Source organism: Eschrichtius robustus, chromosome 1, assembly GCF_028021215.1.
Source record: "Eschrichtius robustus isolate mEscRob2 chromosome 1, mEscRob2.pri, whole genome shotgun sequence".
Taxonomy (NCBI): domain Eukaryota; kingdom Metazoa; phylum Chordata; class Mammalia; order Artiodactyla; family Eschrichtiidae; genus Eschrichtius; species Eschrichtius robustus.
This window is the reverse complement of record NC_090824.1, coordinates 180,771,494-180,793,173: the sequence shown is the minus strand read 5'-3', so window position 1 is coordinate 180,793,173 and position 21,680 is coordinate 180,771,494. Positions and strand designations below refer to the sequence as shown.

The window sequence follows — 21,680 nt, the reverse complement described above, 5'->3', positions numbered from 1 at the left end:
TAAAAACAAAAATAAATAAATGGGACCTAATCAAACTTAAAAGCTTTTGCACAGCAAAGGAAACCATAAACAAGAAGAAAAGACAACCCTCAGAATGGGAGAAAATATTTGCAAATGAAGCACCTGACAAAGGATTAATCTCCAAAATTTACAAGGAGCTCATGCAGCTCAACATTAAAAAAACAAACAACCCAATCCAAAAATGGGCAGAAGACCTAAATAGACATTTCTCCGAAGAAGATATACAGATTGCCAACAGAAACATGAAAGAATGCTCAACATCATTAATCATTAGAGAAATGCAAATCAAAACTACAATGAGGTATCATCTCACACCATTCAGAATGGCCATCATCAATAAATTTACAACCAATAAATGCTGGAGAGGGTGTGGAGAAAAGGGAACCCTCTTGCACTGTTGGTGGGAATGTAAATTGATACAGCCACTAAGGAGAACAGTATGGACGTTCCTTAAAAAACTAAAACTAGTACTACCATACGACCCAGCAATCCCACTACTGGGCATATATGCTGAGAAAACCATAATTCAAAAAGAGTCATGTAGATGAGGATGATTATAATTTTTGTGACTTTCTGTTTGAATAAAAAAAAAAAAAACCCACAAGGACTCAGAGGCAAAAAATATACAAATCAGTTTTCACTGCAAAGTAAAGGAGGTGTTACAGTGCAGGAATACTGGACTGAATGTCAGTATTATGACATAGTATGAGTGTGTTTCGTGTTTGGTAATTGCAATCATTGTTGCTTTTGTTGTGGTCATCCATTTACAATGCTTGGCGTCAGTTTATATATCTCTTATAAAAATAAAATACAGTGTGTGTGTGTGAGTTGTGAGCAAAAAAAAAAAAGAAAGCAGATCCACATGAAAATGAAGTTTAAATGATGACCAAATGGTTTGTTTAAGGTACTGGCCAATTGTGCATTATTTTGTTACTCTTTGTGTGCATTAATGTATTTGTGTCAAATTTAAAAAAGAAAAATAAAAAAACCTAATAGTACTACTACTATACTATATACTATATAAATACATGTTTTATATATTAAATATAATATATATTTAATATGCATTAATAAGTACAAATATGATATAAATATATAATACATATTTTATAGGAAAAAAAAAAAAGAGTCATGTACCAAAATGTTCATTGCAGCTCTATTTACAAGCGCCAGGACATGGAAGCAACCAAAGTATCCATCAACAGATGAATGGAAAAAGATGTGGCACATATATACAATGGAATATTACTCAGCCATAAAAAGGAACGAAACTGAGTTATTTGTAGTGAGGTGGATGGACCTAGAGACTGTCATACAGAGTGAAGTAAGTCAGAAAGAGAAAAACAAATACCGTATGCTAACACATATATATGGAATCTTAAAAAAAAAAAAAAAATGGTCGTGAAGAACCTAGGCACAAGATGGGAATAAAGATGCAGACCTACTAGACAATGGACTTGAGGATACGGGGAGGGGGAAGGGTAAGCTGGGACAAAGTGAGAGAGTGGCATGGACATATATACATTACCAATCGTAAAATAGATAGCTAGTGGGAAGCAGCCGCATAGCACAGGGAGATCAGCTCCGTGCTTTGTGACCACCTAGAGGGGTGGGATAGGGAGGGTGGGAGGGAGGGAGATGCAAGAGGGAAGAGATATGGGGACATATGTATAACTGATTCACTTCGTTATAAAGCAGAAACTAACACACCATTGTAAAGCAATTATATTCCAATAAAGATGTTAAAAAAAAAAAGACAGACATGAAAACAGAGTAAGTGATGCCTTTGGCTTGATAGAGATGAGTAAACAGTTAACACTTATTTTGGGATATGACCATATGGGCCTCTCCTTTTGTCCAAAAAATGATTCAAAGGTATCACAAGCATCACTACAATGAGGCATTAGGAGCATGGAGAGGGAAGAAGATAAATGTGAGAGACATTTAAGAAACACAGGGGTCTCATGTTTAGAAAACACAACTGCTGTCCTCTGAACAGCTAAGTCAGTGAGCACTGTCACAGGACACCTAATGACCCAAATTTCTCTGAAAAGACTGCATGTCTTGATAGTGAAATCTCTGCTGCAGGATTTACTAGGTCAGGTTTTTGTTTTCTTTTTCATTACAGAAGTTTCCATCACTTCAAGGTTACAGAATAAATACAAACTACTCGAATCCTCATCTTCAGTCTAAAGATGCAAGTGACTCGAATCATGCTAAGGGCCTTTCAGGTGACTGAAAACAATAACTGTCTAAATATCCAATGACAAATTCCTGGCCACACCGAAGAGTACAAACTCAACTATCTTAAGTAGACCCAGGCCCCCGACAAAAGGGGAAAGGAGGACACAGGGTGGCCTTAGCCATCTGTTAAATTAATAATCCTTGAATTTGTGACACATAACAACGGAAGATATCATGTCTCCTAGTGTTAAGGATATTTTAAGGGGAGATTCTTGGCCATGGTGAATTTCAAGCACCTTAGCTGATTTGAGAAAATATGTGTTGAACGGTGAGCCCTTCCATAGAGAATGCCTATGTATTTAAAGCATATCAAATGTCATTTTTACTTACCCTACTGTCTCTATATATATCGAATACAACTGCAAAGGAGAAAAAACTTGAAGTTAGTAACAAACTTCTACTTTCACGATCTACGCCTCCTTTTGAAACTTAAAATGTGTTTTATTATTAGTTACTCAAAGGACTTCCTGCTTCTACATCTCAAAACTTCAAACATAAAACAGTATCCTGCAATGTTTTACTTATATAATTTTGTTTTCCTTTTCTTTATCCTCAGCCGTAATCCCTTCTGTTTAAAAATTCAAACCAAACACCAACATCGTCTCAACCAGTTCACAATTAGAGACAGGTTATCTGTATCAGAGAAAAGAACATCAGTCACTAACTGCTTGATGGGGAATAAAATGGGTAAAATCTTCAGTAGGAAAGCACACTATCTAGCCATGCTTAGGGCATGATTCATCTTTTTTAAAAGTCAAAACCTGCCACAGACCCCAGGCTTGGCAAGTAGAAAAACAGAAACCATAGCAGATATAATTTGACAATGCATGAAAACTGTCTCATACACAATACTTTCAATTCTTACTTTCAACTCTTAAAAACAACTCACAAATATTTACTTTGTAACTGGTGCTATCTGATCATTCAAATAAAATCTAGAAAGGTAGATCAGTCAACTAGCTAATTTAGTCCTAATAACAGAAGCATGTGGTTCTCTGTAGATAGACCCTTTGAAATGTATAATAAAATATCTCAAATGACAAGAGAGATAACCATCTCAGTATTAAAAAGGGACTCTGGTTAAATAAGATAAAATTAACATGCAAACCCATCAGCAATACCATCATATAATAAAATGCTTAAAATACAGTATTTTGAATCCAGTTTTAAAATATGTACCACCGTGAAATAAGGTTCAGTAACATTACGCATTTCATTTCACTGGGTCAATAAAAAATACTCACAGTCTTCATCTAAGAATTTATACTGTATGTGCTTCTTGAAAAAGTCTTGTATGCATCTGCAAATCTCTTCCTTTTGTTTAGAAATATGATCATAATATTGTGTGTAGTCCCTTTGAGAAATACCTGACAAGAAAATATTTTATATTTCATTATTACACAATATTCTTTTCAAAAACACCAAAATGTGATTTAAACCTCTTTTTGAGGAAACCATTAAAGTAGATCGAATGACTATGGCATCATACATTAGTCAGCATTTTATATAGTTATAAAGCTTATCAGCTGTAAAGGTTCAAATGGCTAGGTGAACCCTAAAATTCCATATTGCCATGCATTCTTACTTTAGAAACAGTAGTTATTTTTACTTAGTACAATGGGAAGAATTCAAAGTCATAAAAATGTTTCTTATGTAAAAAATGAAAGAAGCAATTTAAAACCTACCCACATAGTCAACTGCTTCTTCTTTGATTTTTCCAATGAACTGTCTAAAAATTGGCATTCTTTTCCACTTTCTTTGGGAAAATGTAAAATACCCCTCACCATACGTCTTCCATAATCATACTGCACTTCACGGTCTATTTTCCTTGTTCATACGTGCTATCCTGCCTTCACAAGCCTGATGTTTCAAGCCATGGAAAAGTAAACATTCCTTTCTTCAGAGTGACTTGCTGACATTATTCCAAAAACACTAAAGGGAGTATTGTAAGAACTCCTTTAATCTGCTCTAGACCTAAGAAAAAGTTCTCTGCTCTGAAAGAAGGGCTTCCAACCAATTTCTTAATCACATGCCAATATGACTCCCTTCTTTAACTGTACTTAATACTGCAGTGTTTCTTTCAGGGATATATAACAATATTATACAATAAATTCAAACAACCCCAGTGTATTTCAGGTAAGTTAAACGTCGACAACACATTCAATAAATAAATAGTGTTGATCTGATTCTGTTCAAATCACACTTTTCTTGGTTGAAGATCAACTCTACCTCATGGAAAATGTGCTTAGACAAAATAAGAGCAAATTATCTACAATATTTAGCTTGAATAAATCATAGCAGACAAAATAATAACCTCAGAGGAAAGAAAATGGGTGGCTTTTAAAGCAATGTACTTCTTTGCATATTTTCTCTTACTAGAATAATAAACAGTGCTTCAATAATAGAAATAAATGTTCAAAAACTGGGCTTTTTACGCTGCTTAAAATAAGCAGTGTATTGCTAGTAATACTTAGGAAAGCCCCAGAGAGAAAGCAGGTAGTATTACACATATCCTGAGAACAGTAAAGGCCACCACTTTCATCTCTGGAATCCAGATTGACGTGATTCAGCAACAAGACTATTTTCTGTGGAAACAGAATCTGGCCTCAAGACCCTTGTCAATACAGCATTCCAGAGAGTCAGTGCCAACTGGTTAGAGGTAGCATCTGAGATAAAAACTGATTGTTACCCTTGTCTTAATTAGTAAGTAATTTATTTCCATCAAAAGCTTGTCTTCTTTTAACAATTACTTTCAAAGGTTTAAAAAAACAAAAAAAACAAAAACCTCACCAATAAGCTTATTTTCCTTGACAAAACATCGGAACTCAGCACCAGGAATTAATTCACACCATTTTCGAAGAACAAGCTGTAGACAAAGGAAAAAAGGAACACAACTATGTAACAAGAGAATATCTACTAGTCTAATAAACAATTTTATGTTGAGACTATGTCTTAACAATTGCCATTATCAAGTGTTTTTTTTTTTAAAAAGGCATCATAAAACATTCCTGACATGATATGTAGGGAACAGAGCTGTGATCTATTAGTCTAACAGAATAGGGGAAATTGTATTAAAACTCTTTATGACAAAACGCGCCTTTGTCATTTATTTACCATTTTGGGAGTTCTGACATAACATACAACTCAAAGGATGATATAGTCACATCTTATCATCGTTGGGCCATAAATTTCCCTATAATTCATATGTTCCTCACTCCTTTAAGAACATCAAAAAGTAAAATAATTTCCAAGTTATCTACCTTAAGCATCATTCTGTAATACTCTGATAAAATTATTACGGCTTATCACAAAGACTCACTAAAACCCTTTCACGATTTTCCCATTATTTTAAAGTAATACAATTCTACTAATGGCCCAATTCATAAATGGGTCTTATTACTATAACTTATTATTTAATATGTGCAAATTCTCATATTGTTGTAATTTATAAATAGTACAGTTGACAAATGTATGCTTCTGAGTCTGGTTTTAAAATGTTCTTTGGAAAAAACTAGTCCTGTCCTTTTGAAGTATTAATTGTAATCAATGGCTAGAGCCCCAAACTCCCGAATCCTGGCATACACCTCTTTGCCCCTCAAGACCTAGGAGATGGGACTTGAATTACTCTAGGCCCAATTCCAGGAATCCCCCCAGTGGGCTCTGTACCTTCCCATGCCACCCAGTTTCTTGTACATAACATTCGAAAGTAAGCCCACACCCCATGTTGTACTAGGATAATCTGACACAAGTCTCTCTTCTAAGGGTGAGGAGCTGGGTCTTATTCATCTTTGCGTTCTCAGCACAGGTATGTAATACCTAGCAGGTGCCTAGGAAATGTCTGTCAAGTGAAACATGGAACGGCAAATATTTAAGATAAGCAACCACTAAAAATCATGATATAAAAAAAATTTAATGAACTGTGAAAATGCTTATACTATGTCATACGTGAAAAAAAAAGTGGCACATAAAGCATCTTATGGAGAGTGTATATGCGCACAGGTGCGCACGCGCACACACACACACATACACACACACAAATATCTCAAGAAAGGGAAGTTAAAGGTCAAAATGCTAATAATACTGAGGATATCTGGGTGGTAGGATCCTCATATTTTCTCGTATTTTTAAATTTTTGATAGTAGGTTGCTTTCCTTAAAAAAAAAAAAACAAAACTGTACTGCTGAAATATGTCTTAGAAATTTGAAGTGCGCTGATTCCAATTTTCATTATTGTGAGCTCTTGGTCAAGCTCTGTATGTGCCACCTTTTTAAATTTTTATTTATTTATTTTTATTTTTGGCTGTGTTGGGTCTTCGTTTCGTGCGGGGGCTCTCTCTAGCTGTGGCAAGCGGGGGCCACTCCTCATCGCGGTGCGCAGGCCTCTCACTATCGCGGCATCTCTTGTTGCGGAGCACAGGCTCCAGACGCGCAGGCTCAGTAATTGTGGCTCACGGGCCCAGCCGCTCCGCGGCACGTGGGATCCTCCCAGACCAGGGCTCGAACCCGTGTCCCCTGCATTAGCAGGCAGACTCCCAACCACTGTGCCACCAGGGAAGCCCCTGTGCCACCTTTTTAAAAAGAACCTAATTATTAGAAGAACCCCACACTAAAAAATTACACTGTCGTTACCTATTAAAAGCTGATACTGGCAAATATATTTTCTGACAGCTACAGTAATTTTTATGTAAGCAACAAATAAATCCGCAATTATTGCAAACTGTCATTAAGTTTTCGGAAAATTTGCATTATCTATTGAAATAACGTTTTGGACAGGTAATACAAACACTGTACTTGATTTTTTAAAAAAGGTAAAAGGTGAGTCTTCCCCCCAAACAGTCTCTCTGTCCTCCTCCTCACAGGCAACCAGTGCTGACAATTTCTCATACATCTTTCCAGAAGTATTCTATGAATACATGAGCATATAGTAGGTACCTTTTTAAATACACACAGATGCAAGCACACAATACATAGGATTTTGCTTGCCACTTTTTTCATTTTAATTACTCTCACTTTCCTGGGCTTTTAAAACTGGGTTTTAAACCCTATGCACTAACATGATGATGGCATATTCCCCAAAAAGCAATAAAAGAGCAAACTGCCGGTGAAATCAATCTCGGGGATAGATGATGACATTACAACAAACATGACGCCGCAGGGCAAGACTAGGAAAACAATCTTTTGCATTTTTGTGTTTCTAGCACAAATAAGATATAGCAGGTGCTTGATAGATGTTTGTTCAGTGAAACAAGATATGAATGTATTACATACACATGAATAATGTTATAAAAAATGTTTAATGACCTGGGAAAATGCTAATATATTACATACCCCTCACAAATGGTATGTAAAGATCTCAATTACAAGTGCTAAAAGATGGAGGAATTGTTTGGTGGCTTGGTGAAGAGTAAATTACCTGTTCACAGAAGATATGCCAATATATACACTCAACATACTAAGAATTACTTGGTACAGTGAGTCAGTGGACAACTTTTGAAAGCATGTGTATATACAAGTGACTGGAAGCAAATAGATGACGAAGAAATTAAACTAACGACAACATCCAAGAACACTGCCCACTTCAGGGGTGTGTGTGTGTGTGTGTGTTGTGTATACCTTCAAACCAGGAAAATATGGGTTTGCTATTGGGGGGCGGGGGAGGGAGTTGCTATGTTTAAACTCTTATTACTATTTCTAATAAAGTTTTCCGCTGTCCTTTTGTTCTTACTTCTATATGTAATCTGTAAAATGAGAGAACCATAGAAAAAATAAATAAAAATGGTAAAATGGTGGTGACTACTTTTCCTTGTAAATCAGGTTAAAAAGCTTAAACAGGTTAAGCTGGATGGTGAGTATGAAGGTGTTTGCTTCATTTCAAAATATGTATAATATTCCATAGTATGTACATACTGTGTATATACTGTATGTGTATGTATATGTACATAATACATGTATTTTATGTGTATATTTCATAAATTTAAAACTTCAATGGCTCTAGGTTCCCAGAGAAATTAGTCCAAAAATTTGATTCATTTCACTTAAGAATAAATAGAAATTCTCAATACATCTTCATCTAGAACTATCAATTTTATTCAAGATTTAAAAAAAAAAAAAAAGATTCTTACCTCATATTCCATACACGGATCTGGGGAATCATCAGTACAATGAATAAACCTTTGAGGGCAAGAAAGGCAATTGAATCTTTATTTTATGGTGTCAGTTTATGCATACACATTACTTATATTTACTTATATTTAAAGTGGGAGTAAGGTTTTACTAAAAGCATCCAGAAACAGGAGACTAATTCAAATTCAATGAACATTTATAAAGCACTGTTCAGTGTCAGGCGTTAGCCTAGGCACCCTGAAATGTTATTTGTTATTTCATTTGTTCTCAAAACAACCATATGAGCTACTACAATCTCCATTTTTCTGTTAAAAAAAAAGGGCTAAAACTAAGAAAAGAGCACATTTAGTGACCAAGCAGGAATATAACGCAAACCAACTCTAGATTCCAAATGAGGGTGAGATGGCACTGTTGTTTTATAATTCTCACCGTGTTCTTCATGGCTGAACCAGAAGTCTAGTTCTCTGCTGACATTAACTCTGCCACCTAAAGCCACAAAAAGTTCATCTAACCCTTCTCCCACATCCCATTTAAAAATAGCTGATAGAAGAATTATTCATTCCTCCATTAAATATATTGCTTCCTCCTCCAAAAATCCTCAGTTTCATGGACAATTTTTCACATCCTTTATTAAACACCCACCTATGCCAAGGGCTGGCGAGGCACTGGAATGCCAAAATGACTGAGAGTCCCTTGTCCTTTAGTCTGGTGAGGAAAGCCTAACAAGTACCCAGAGAATTTCAAAACACTGAAAATAAAAATACTGTGATGGCACAAAGGAAACACTGATTAGCTCTTCATGTTTGGGGGGAGGGGAGCTGATAGTCAAGAAGGCTTCATTTGACATGAAGAGAAGGGTCTGCGTTTGAGGCAAAGGGAGAGAAGTGACAACTACACACAGGACTACTGGAGGTCCGTACTGATGGGTGTGGAGGGAAGAACTGCCAAAAGATGTGGCTGGAGAGAAATTCTGCACAAGGAGGACTATCCAGATCATGAAGGGTCTTGCCTGCCTACGCAGAGAGGTTGTGATTTATTATACAGACAATGGGGAGCTAAAAACGTTTCTAAACATGTGAGGGAGATCATTGCACTTAGGCTTTAAAAATATCACGGGTGGCAATGGTGCTGGAGAGCCTGGGGGAATGGGTGGCAGGTTGGGAGGCTGAGAGCCCAGTTAGAAGGCTCATTGCAACAGCCCCAGGGGGAGATGAGGGGCCAACTAATGCGAAGGCAGAGGAGAGGGAGAGGAGAAGCTCTATATAAAGATATGTAGGAGACAAAGTCAAGGCTACTTGGTGCCTGATTGAAAGCGCAGGATGAGGGAGAAAGAGGCCAGATGACTGGGGTGGCTGCTTGATGACTCACTGGATAGTGATGCAAACACCATTCACTTAGAAGGAAGAGCAGGAGATGTGGGTGAGGAAAACATGGGAGATAACTATGTTTGGGTGTGTAGCGTTGGAGAAATCCTGGGAGAACCACAGAGCATGTCTAGTAAGCAACTGGAACAAGGAAACTCAAGAGTGGGTGGAGGTGAAAATAATTATCTGGAAGTAATCGTCCTATTGGTATAAGAGCTAACGTCAAGGATGGAGACAGAAGCGATCAGTCAGCTCATTCAGATAGAATCCTGGGGAATACCAACAATTCAAGAAGAAGCAAAACAGGTGGTCGAGACATTTTGATGAAAAAAATACACAAGCAAAACAAAAAATAGTTTTAAAGAGGTCCTAAGCAATTTACAAGTAGAATTAAATTTGAAAAGCTTTTAAATTTCCCTGAATGTTTAATTAGGTTGGAATTCTCTGCAATCATTTACGATTTATACTACAAACAATAACAACACAAATAAGGTGGCTGGCTAAAATCCTCAGAAAATAAGAACTTTTATTGCCACTAACAGTTGGGCACCAATGGATATAATCTGAATGACAAAGAAAGATACACACAGGGAGCTTTGTTAAAAGGCAGTGGGCTTTCTCCGTATTAGTGAACAGGCACCAAGTGAAGCATGTAAATCTGCTATCTCATTTCATCCTTGCAATAATCCTATGAGAAAGTGCTATTATTATTATCCACATTCATCACACAAGGAAACCTAGGCTCCGAATGTTGAGAAATGAAGTCAGTGGTGGGAGGGCACTAAACCACGTGTGGAACTGCTCCTCTCAGAGGTGGAGGTTCTAGAGCTGTTATCGCTCTCAGATTTCAGAGAAACCACAAATACCAAATGGATCCAGAGAAATACATATGTCCTGGATCATCTCCTTTAATAGTTCTACATAATATATTCTTTATTTTATTTTTTTTCAATTTTTTTACAATTAATTAATTTATTTATTTTTGACTGCATTGGGTCTTCGTTGCTGCGCACGGGCTTTTCTCTAGTTGCGGTGAGCAGGGGCTACTCTTTGTTGTGGTGCGCGGGCTTCTCTTGTTGCGGAGCATGGGCTCTAGGCACACGAGCTTCAGTAGTTGTGGCACACGGGCTCAGTAGTTGTGGCTCGTGGGCTCTAGAGCGCAGGTTTAGTAGTTGTAGCGCATGGGCTTAGTTGCTCCGCGGCATGTGGGATCTTCCTGGACCAGGGCTCTAACCCCTGTCCCCTGCATTGGCAGGTGGATTCTTAACCACTGCGCCACCAGGGAAGTCCTGTTCTTCTTTAGTGTAAAAGAGTCCCTCACCTTTTTTTTTCTGGTTTAACAGCCTAAATATTTTAAGTAGCAAAAAACACTAATTCATTTATGAATTCTATTATAAAAATTCATTTTATCCTTAAAACATTTTTCCTCAACTCCTTTCTAAATTCTAAATGAAAAGATGAAAAGTGTGTCAAAAATCCAGACAGTGTTATGAGGAATAAAAAATTGTGTGGTAAAAGAATTTTTCACAAGCGAGAAAAGTGTTCACAATACAGTATACTTTTAAATAATAAAAAAGGTCACAAAACTACACAGTACAAGCTCATATTTTAAACATACATGAGAAAACACAATACAATGTTAATTATTGGAATGTTAACAATGACTCTTTCCCAGCAGTGACTGTTCATTTCTTCTGCTGCTTTTCTGCAGTATTTCTAACATTATGTTTATCACATTAAATATATATTACTTTAACTTTTAATTTTGAGGAATTAAAAAACACATAAAAGTACAAAGTGGGGACTTCCCTGGTGGTGCAGTGGTTAAGAATCCACTTGCCAAGGCAGGGGACACGGGTTCGAGCCCTGGTCTGGGAAGATCCCACATGCCGCGGAGCAACTAAGCCCGTGCGCCACAACTACTGAGCCTGCACTCTAGACCCTGCATGCCACAACTACTGAAGCCCGCGCGCCTAGAGCCCGTGCTCTGCAACAAGAGAAGCCACCCAATGAGAAGCCCACGCACCACAACGAGGAGTAGCCCCCGCTCGCCACAACTAGAGAAAGCCCGCACGCAGCAACGAAGACTCAACGCAGCCAAAAAAAAAAAGGACAAAGTGTACATATAGTGCTTTTATAATAAGAAACCAAGTTTACTTTAAAAGTTAATATTTTACATTGTGCAATGTATACAAAATATCAAATTATGTTGTATACCTGAAACTAATATATACTGTTAGGCCAATTATACAATTTTTTAAAAAGTTAGGACTTCCCTGGTGGCGGAGTGGTTAAGAATCCACCTGCCAAGGCAGGGGACACAGGTTCGAGCCCTGGTCCAGGAAGATCCCACATGACGCGGAGCAACTAAGCCTGTGCGCCACAACTACTGAGCCTGCGCTTTAGAGCCCGCGAGCCACAACTACTGCAGCCCACGCGCCTAGAGCCCGTGCTCCGCAACAAGAGAAGCCACCGCAATGAGAAGCCCGCGCACCGCAATGAAAAGTAGCCCCCACTCGCCACAACGACAGAAAGCCTGCAACGAAGACCCAATGCAGCCAAAAAATAAATTAAAAACAAAAAAGTTAATATTTTAGCTTTCAACTAACCAGTAATTCTTATCATGATAAAACTGAACTGCCTATCTTTTTTTTTAATTTAAATGTATCTAAAATATACAAGGGAGGGCTTCCCTGGTGGCGCAGTGGTTAAGAATCCGCCTGCCAGTGCAGGGGACTCGGGTTCGAGCTCCGGTCCGGGAAGATCCCACATGCCGCGGAGCAAGTAAGTCCGTGTGCCACAACTACTGAGCTACTGAGCCTGTGCTCTAGAGCCCACAAGCCACAACTACTGAGCCCCTGTGCCACAACTACTGAAGCCCACACACCTAGAGCCCATGCTCCGCAAGAAGAGAAGCCACCGCAATGAGAAGCCTGCACACCGCAACAAAGAGTAGCCCCAGCTCACCACAACCAGAGAAAAGCCCGCGCCCAGCAACAAAGACCCAACACAGCCAAAAATAAAATAAATCAAACAAATAAATTAAATTAAAAAAATATATATATATATACAAGGGAGATGGGAAGAGAGAAATGACAAAGGAATTCGAATAAACAAACACTTCCAAAACACAGGTCTTCATTATCTAAATTTTTTAATGCTTCTATATTCCTACAAATATTGATTTCAACCCTTGGTTAATCCTCATTTGCTACTTTAAAATAGGTATACATTTTAATACACATTTGCATTCTACCATCCCATAACATTATTTTTTAAGTGGTGATTGGTTTAACATTTAACGTTAGTTAAAAACCTTGACTAGTTTCAGAAGGTAGATGTGAGAACATATGTGCTACATGAGATTACTGTACAAGGCTTTTTCTTATTAAGATGATTAATCAGATGGCCAAGTACAGCCTCTGAAAGGAGAGGAAAGTGCAGAGCCATCTAATTAAGACTGAATGTGAAGGTCAACAACATTTTTAGGAGCTCAGCTGAAATACTGCAAAAAACATTGTGTATGAATATTTAAATTACATTTATATTCTGGAGGAAGTAGGTTTAAAAAGCAAAAATGTGTTAAGATATTTAGAGTATTAACAACACTTGAATGCTTACAAATCCTTATATAAATTAACGGTTCAAAAATTCCAGGTTACATCAAAAAAGGAAAAAGAAAGAAATCCTTAAATCAAGACTTCTTACCACATTGAAAATACTAGTAGAAACAATACTAGCAGAAAATATGAGTATCCTAACAGAAATTATAAAATATCTTCAGTCATATCAAATATAAAAATGTTTGTATTATTCCCTTAACTGACTGAACCAAGGACACAGATGATCCAAACACTTGCATCTGCAATGGAGAAAAAAAAGCTGATTCTCTCATTTCCAAAAATAACACTTTCTTAATTGCTAAAAGAAAGCAGGACCTCAGAGAGGTAACAGCAAGTCACTGATCAAGGAAAGCAATTTACAGAGAAAGAATACTGAATTGTTAAGTCTACTTTAGCTTTTGTTTCTATGAACACATAATTTAAAAGTCATGGTAAGAACTAGTATAAATTCTCAAATCCCAACGCAGCATATAATATAAAATTATAATACATGTTATAATTTATGAGCCAAAGCAAGAAATATGTCACAATACCTAACACTTCTCCTGTGTTAACGAACACATTTAAATAACACTTGGAAAATTTGCCTGAATTATGAAATAATATGAAATCATTTGTGATCACCTTGGAATTTGGGCAACTGTTAGAGAATTCCTCAAGTTATAAACCGAAATTAGTCTAGGTCCAGATTGATAAGTGTCCCATACAGGTGAGAAACAATACAGGCATCTGCACTGTTCTATATCTACCTCCACCCTCCAGGACCCAGGCCCTTCCCAGCAGAGGTAGGACTAGATGAAATAATATTCCTGTTGAGAAACCTGCTGACAGTTTTACTGCTGTTTCTTTCCACAAAATTTGCCTTTGCTCTCTGGTTGTTTTTAAGAACTCCTTTTGTCTCTGGTGTTCTGCAGTTATACTATGATATGTTTTCTATTGGGACACTAGTGTTTATTGAATATGAATTTGTGTTTTTTTATTCATTCTTGAATATTCCCAACTACTTTTTCTTTAAATATGCCTCTCCCTCCTCATTTTCTCTATTCTTCCCTCCTAGAGCTTCTATTCTATATGTTAAACATTCTCATTTTATCCAATATGTCTCTTAATTCCGTAATTGCAATTCATTAATTCTCTATCCGGCATTTTGGGTAATTTTATCTCATTCAAATAACTATCTTCTTCAACTATGCCTTATTTACATAGGTAAATGCATTTTTAATTTTAATAAGCACGCTTTCCATTTCTAGAACTTTTGTTTGCTTCTTTTTTCCTAGTAACTTGTTCTACAAGTTTCAATTCTTTTTCAAGAGTTTAATCAATTAAAAGTCTTCCATTTCATTATCTTTTAGACTTCTGTTATTTCAAATGCATACAGTTCTACTCCTCTTGCCCACTGTCTGATCTTCAAGCAAGATGTGCTGCTTCCTTGCGTGTTCTGTCAGTTTTCTTGTGAGTGCTTATTTGGTGGGGCCTATTTTTTCTATGGGGCTCCCATGAGGCCTGGGTTGTGGAATTCTTTCCAGAGTACTTTGTATATGCATCTTTCAGGTGCCTCAGGGTAAAACCAGTCCAGGAGTGATATTTATGTTAATTTCTTAGTTTGGGAGTTCTCAAACCATGCAAATGATTTGAATTTTGTACTCCAAGTTCATTGCACGATACAGCCTGAGGTTTTAACTTTTTAAAATTAAAAACCCAAAGCCCAAGCAGTTTCAAGTCCTGTTTCCTTATCTCTTTGCCAATGGATGGACTTTTTTCTTTTTTACTGAAGGTGCAAAAGTCTCTTTCCTAAAGCCTCACTTTATTTTGGCTTAAGGCTTGGGCTCCTAACCGTATAAAGGCATTAAAACTTATGTTCTTTATCAGTTCTGACAATCACCCCTAAAGGCTTATCTACCTAACCCTCTGGTTCTCAATTCTCTTTACATTTCTTGCATTGGGTTTGCCTTTTGTTTCTTGTGAATTCAACTACATATTTAAATTTCTGTGTTATAGTTCATATTTTACCTAGCGTGTCTAGGTATCTGTAACAAAAGATTTTTCAAATTTTCTTAGTCTGCCACTTAGCTAAAGCCAAATATTAATGATCAGTTTCTTCTAGTTCTTTTATAATTACAAATAGGAACATTTTGAATTTCATTTGAAGATCTCTGACACCTTGAACAGTCTAGTTATAATTAGTACTTAAGAGCCATTTTCATGTACACATATAAGCATATCGGTTTTCTTTTAAATCCCACTTCTGAAATTTTCTCCTGGGTTAGTAAGTATTTTATACTAATTTGGAAGATTTCTTTGACTGAAATTTTCAACAAGGTACCAAGAGAAAGCAGTATTAAATCAAAGTCATTGACTGACAGTCTACGTAGAATATATTGGATTATAAACTCCTAATTCTTGGCAGATAATTACAGTTCCTCCAGCTAGCCATTAAAACTTCAAAATAGGGCTTCCCTGGTGGTGCAGTGGTTGAGAATCCGCCTGCCAATGCAGGCGAACCCATTCGAGCCCTGGTCCGGGAAGATCCCACATGCTGTGGAGCAACTAAGTCCATGCGCCACAAGTACTGAGCCTGCACTCTAGAGCCTGCGAGCCACAACTACTGAGCCCGTGTGCCACAACTACTGAAGCCCACGCTCCTAGAGCCCATGCTCTGCAACAAGACAAGCCACCGCAATGAGAAGCCCGCGCACCGCAACAAGGAGTAGCCCCTACTCGCCGCAACTAGAGAAAGCCCGCGTACAGCAAAGAAGATTCAACACAGCCAAAAATAAGAAGAAAAATAAAAAAACTTCAAAATAAACACAGGTATTATTGGGACTTCACTGGTGGTCCACTGGGTAAGACTCTGCACTTGGGGAACTAAGATCCCACATGCCAAGTGGTGTGGAAAAAAACAAAAACAAAAAACCCACAGGTGTTATTAAATAATTAATGTCATATAATCTACAGTGTGAATTACAAAATAAAAGTATTCTCAGGTACAATCACAGTAAAGACTGAAAAAAGCAAAAAACAAATAACCAAAGGCCTACTCTGTTGAAAGCTACTATGAAATTATGCCAGTACATTTTTAATATATTTTGCAGTGAACCAGTTAACAGGAATTTTGGAGACCGATGTGTTAGATACAAAGTTTTAGAAAGAAGAAGAAAAGAAAGAAAGGGGAAAAAAAGATCCTAACCTAAAACTGTAAGAACTGTGCTTAACTGCCACTGACGACTGACAGGAATGTCATCTTTCTTGTCTTTCTTTTATTTCTACCCAAGCTACTTTCCAAGTCATTCCTTCAACTTAAACTTCAGGTTGCATGTCCTACCAGCCAAATGGTCTTACTATAAATAGGCACATTCATGATGCCCTAAACATGTCTTAAGATGGACATACTCTTTTCTGTGAACTTCTTAACTGTGATCAACACATAGCTTTTATCATGATGTTCCAACTATTTCACACGTTGAAAGAGAACAAATGCGATACGTTCAATGGTAAGGATGCCCGTGTGTGGAACTAGGGGAATGCAGACAATGAGAAAACTATGGATGTAGTATATGCTTTGTTACAAGGAAAGAAGGATACGTGTATCTGATTCGCTGTGCTACAATTAAGAAATACACTGAACTAGAAAGAGCTCCATGGAAGTAGAATCAAGAGACTGCTCTAGTGGAGAACATTGAAGTTAAAGATGAATCTTATTTGTTACGGGTGAGGTGTTAGATTCTGGCATTGGAGGAACAGACTTACAATGCTACCAACTCAAATGGTGTGAGTTCTCTAGTGCGGGCCAGTCAACGTGGCAGGAATGGGGGAAAGAGAAATCACAGTATTAGTACACTCGGAGAGTAATAACTACGTGAACTGACTCTAGACAACTTAGGTACTGCCTAAATCCACTGACTAAGATCACAATTTGATCATTCCTATAAGAAAAAACATCATCATTAAACCTTTATAAGGTGGCAGTACACAAAATCACAATGCTTTAAAGTGGCAGACTCTTTACTGCCTAGCTATTTACTAGGGCACATCCTCATTCGTAAGCTTTCCTAAAACGTTGGAAGGTTACGGTATTATACCTCACAGAAAACAACTCTTAAGTATATAAGGAAAAAAAATTAGGTCAAGGGCAGAAATAAAAAAGAAAAACATGGCACCCAGGGAATATTAAGCATCAAAGTTCTGGTTCTGAAGATTTTATTGCTCATTAGGATCCAAAATGAGAGTTCAGGTACACAGATTCCATTTCTTTAGATCTCACTGGTGGTGGAAAAGGAAAGATAAAAAATGATACTAAATTAAGGGTGATTGGGTGAGTTCATTCGAACTTTCATAGAATTCTTCAAAAAGATAAAATATGCTATCTAAAATTATAACAATCTAACAAAACATTGTAAATCAGCTACACTTCAATTTAAAAAAATACAATAAAATTATAACAATCTAAAGTGGAAAAACTGTCACCTAAATAAATGGGCCTTAAAAATCACAAGGAATAGGTTCTGTTAGGTCCAACTTAGGTAGAACATTTTACTTCTGAAACTGTTTGCTGCTGAATTTTAGGATTAATAACCAGTTGTGTGATAATCTTAAGAACAAAATGTATAAGAATTGTGCTGATCGTAACTGTGGTTGAATTACTAAGACAAGTAAACTCTCCTGACCTCTAGTAACTCTAACTTCCTTAGTCATGAGCCTCTCAGAGAAACAATTAATGGATTAATTCTCGCACTCAGCCCTTTCTTCTAAATGCCAATCGAATACCAGATTTTTTTTTTTCTGGCCTTGGCCTACTGAAGTGACACCTAATCAATAAAATAATCAATGAAAGCAGCCTTCTGACTCAACAAGTCTAATTACATAGAAAGTTTATCTGGGCAAAATAATTCACTCAGCAAGTATAATGCAGACAGATTATGCTAACGGTGTCAATATTTCAATTTCCACTTTTTGAAGCTTCTTGTGTACAGTAACCATTTGACAAACAAAGAATAAGAGTACTTACTAGTCTGTGTCAAATTACAACTGTGGCAGACAGTACTGGTGGTCTACCCTCTAGCTATTCCCAACCTTCATCCTTGCCAACAAAACTGTGACTGTTCAGAGGAGGACCAGTGGACCTGCGGAATCCCAGGGATGCACACGCACATCTAAGCGCACAGCCCTCAAGGCGTGGGCCTGCACCCGCAGCATCAGGGTCACCTGGGAACAGGTTGGAAATTATATTCTTGGGCCCCACTCCCCGCCTAGTGAATCAGAAACTCTGGGGGTGGGGACCAGCAAGCCGTGTTTTACCAAGTTCTCCAGGTGACTCTAATCCGAGCTAAAGTTGGAGAGCCTCTGCTCTAAACCAATCATGGCGTCTCTGTTCCCTCTGCCAACTACTGGATGAGGCTGAGTAACTGTGTGACCGTGAGCCTATCAGGAAGTCTCCTGGGAAGCTTCCAGAACGCTTTACTTGCTCACAGACAGAGAAGAATGAGAGGAATTAGATGCACCCCCTCCTATTTTTGACTAAGATATAGTCATCTTCATGCCATACCTGCAAAATACCAGCCACCTTGTAACCATTAGGTGATAAACCCAAATACCAAGCCAGTAAGCCAAGGATGACAGAGAGAAAGACTGAAAGAACCTGGTCCCTGGTGACCCTGAGGAGCTGCCACTTAACCATGATAGATGGAAATAGCCCATCACAAGGCTCCTTGTTAAATAACGGATTTTTAAAAACCCTGTGTGTGAACTCCTTTCGGTTGGCCCTCTGTTAACCTGTAATCCTAACTATAACATCTTTGTTTGCAAGCTCTTGCAAGAGTATAACATAATTTTCATAATATTACATAATTTTACGTACATAATTATATGCTATAATATTCTATCTTTTATTATATTCTATAATATTTTACTTTGAAGCATTTAGAAAAGAAGGAATTTATAACTTTAAGTGAAAATACAGAGAACATTTAGAATGACGTTACTGAAATTATATTCTGGTTTTGGTTCTATTAACTAGTTGATGGGAACAAACTACTGAGCAGATTCAGGCCTCAATTTTCTAACTGACAGAAGAGTCAAATTAAATCACTGATAAGATCCTGTCCAATTTAAAGTATTGTATTCTTAATCTTTAAGGGGTACAGAAAGGCCTCTGTGACAAAAGTTCATCTTTCATTAAAGACCCAATCAATAGGGATTTTTCTGTAGTGACAAGACTTATTGTTACGCAACTGACTACCGACAAAGATTTCCACAAAAGGTGACTGTGAGTACCACCCGTCTGAAAGGCTGCAAGCTCAGGGCTTGGCGTTTGTCCTGCCAACTCCCAATTATTTACATGAGGAGAAGGATGGTATTCTGTGGATAAACACTCCTAATCCAAGGCCTCAAATGTACTTGCTGATTTAACTTCTTCCCCATGCAAAAGTCAAAAAATACAAAACGCAAAATGACTGACTGGTATTTCTAACCTTCACTGGAATCGTGGCTAAATTCATGTAAGACAAAGAGGGATAGGTGGGCTAAGAGGAGCCAGCAGGTCGCTAGGCGGCAAAGATGATTTAAAAACCATCAACCACAGAGAATTAGAAGTGATTTATAATTTTTGGAGAGGAAATGTCCTTATATACTCACTGCAACTAATATCAAAGGTGCGTAAAAACCCATATCCAATGAATTAACAGGTACAGAGTATTTTAATGTAATATATTCCAAGGCCTCTTTACAAAAGCATTCAATATCAAAAAGCTCTACAGTGGCAAAAAAAAGAGAGAACCACGACTTCCTCTAATCAGAGGGTATCTCCCAGAACGAAACTGCTGCTGCATTATTACTAAAGCAAACACCTCACGACCCCTGTGCCAACACAACCATAAAAGGCTGACATCTAAATGTCAGAACAACATAAAGCTTTTTCTGTAAGTGAACCAGAAAAACCAATACAGGTAAAGTCCTTTTATGATAAACTGGCAATACGATCACACTCATTTATTATTACTTAACTTCGTTTTCTTAAATTAATTTAATACTAACACCATATGCCCAAGCAGCAGAACCAGATGCAAAAGCAATGATGCACAACTGACCTGTGGGGAATGTGTTTTCTTTACGCCAGGCTCCTCTCCAGAAAAGGATCTGAGGCTGCAAGGGGATGAATGAGCGGGGCAGACTGAACTAGATGGATGGGGAAGAAGGGGCACGCACACACGATGTATGTATGTATTCACCTGTGTACCTGCTTAGTTTCTAGATGTTTTCATATGCTTTGTTTTAGAGATCAGATTAAAGGTTAGTTTAATGGAGATTCCGGATTTAAAACGGGGTAGGATAAGAAATCTAGAAGAATAACTGCTGTTTGATGACAGAACAAAAGAAGCATAAAGAGATCGCCTAGAGCACAGCAGGGCAGGTGGGCTGTCTGCCTACGATGAAGGATTAGTTACAGAGTAACTAGCACAGGGAAGAAAACAGCAAGTCTACGTCTAGGAATTTATCCTAAGGAAAAAAATCAGGAAAGCACGCAAAGACTTAGCTCAAGGATATTCGCTGCAGGACTAAGAAGAAGAGAAAAGAGACGAATAAGAAGAGAGAACTGGTGAAATAAATGATGCTGTAGCTGTCCAGTGGAATACTCTGAAGCAAGTTTAAAATAATGATGTGTTTAATATTTAATGACACACAAAGATGTTTGATATATACTGATTAAGGGCAAAAGCAGCCTCATAAACAATATGAACTATATGATCCCATTTTTGCTTTAAAAAACTGGAATACAGTTAGAGACAGGTGTATCTATACTATACCTATGCACAGACAGAATCCTGGAAGTATATAAAACCAACTGTGGCGAGATCATGAATGCTTTTACATTTCCTGTTTTTGTTTAGCTATAGTCCCCACTTTTATTTTTCTATGATAAGCATATATTAGCTTTATAATAAGAAAAAAATTACCACCATATTTACTGGGCAGATACACAGAAAGCCCTTGATATTTAGGGATATTCATTGTATAGCATTAGCTGTCAATGGAAAAGAAAGGTTTGCTTTAATAGGTCGTTTGAGAAAATGAAACAGCCTTGGTATGTGGATCTGTTGTTTACAATAGTACTAGAACTAATGGAATTTCATCTGTAGAAAAACTCACAAGTACTGAAACTACTGACATAAGAGAACAGGAGACATACTTACGGTTGGGTGAAGTCACGAGTGATGAAATCAGAACTCTTGAACAGTAGGAAGATGTCGCTGAGCGTTTTACATTTCAGAGAACTATTCATTGCTATCCAGTACGCATCCTAAATAATAGAG

General features: G+C 37.5%; 1 protein-coding gene across 1 annotated transcript in view; it reads right to left on the bottom strand.

The window, feature by feature from the left end:
* The window catches only part of CDC123 (cell division cycle 123), a 57,065-nt gene that overhangs the window by 14,831 nt on the left and 20,554 nt on the right, over positions 1–21,680 (bottom strand). The window contains exons 6-10 of the mRNA XM_068560269.1: positions 21,561–21,667; positions 8,387–8,435; positions 5,056–5,131; positions 3,510–3,632; positions 2,596–2,624 (exon numbers count right to left, since the gene is read on the bottom strand). Coding sequence (XP_068416370.1) covers positions 2,596–2,624; positions 3,510–3,632; positions 5,056–5,131; positions 8,387–8,435; positions 21,561–21,667 — 384 coding nt within the window. The remainder of the gene's footprint in view (positions 1–2,595; positions 2,625–3,509; positions 3,633–5,055; positions 5,132–8,386; positions 8,436–21,560; positions 21,668–21,680) is intronic.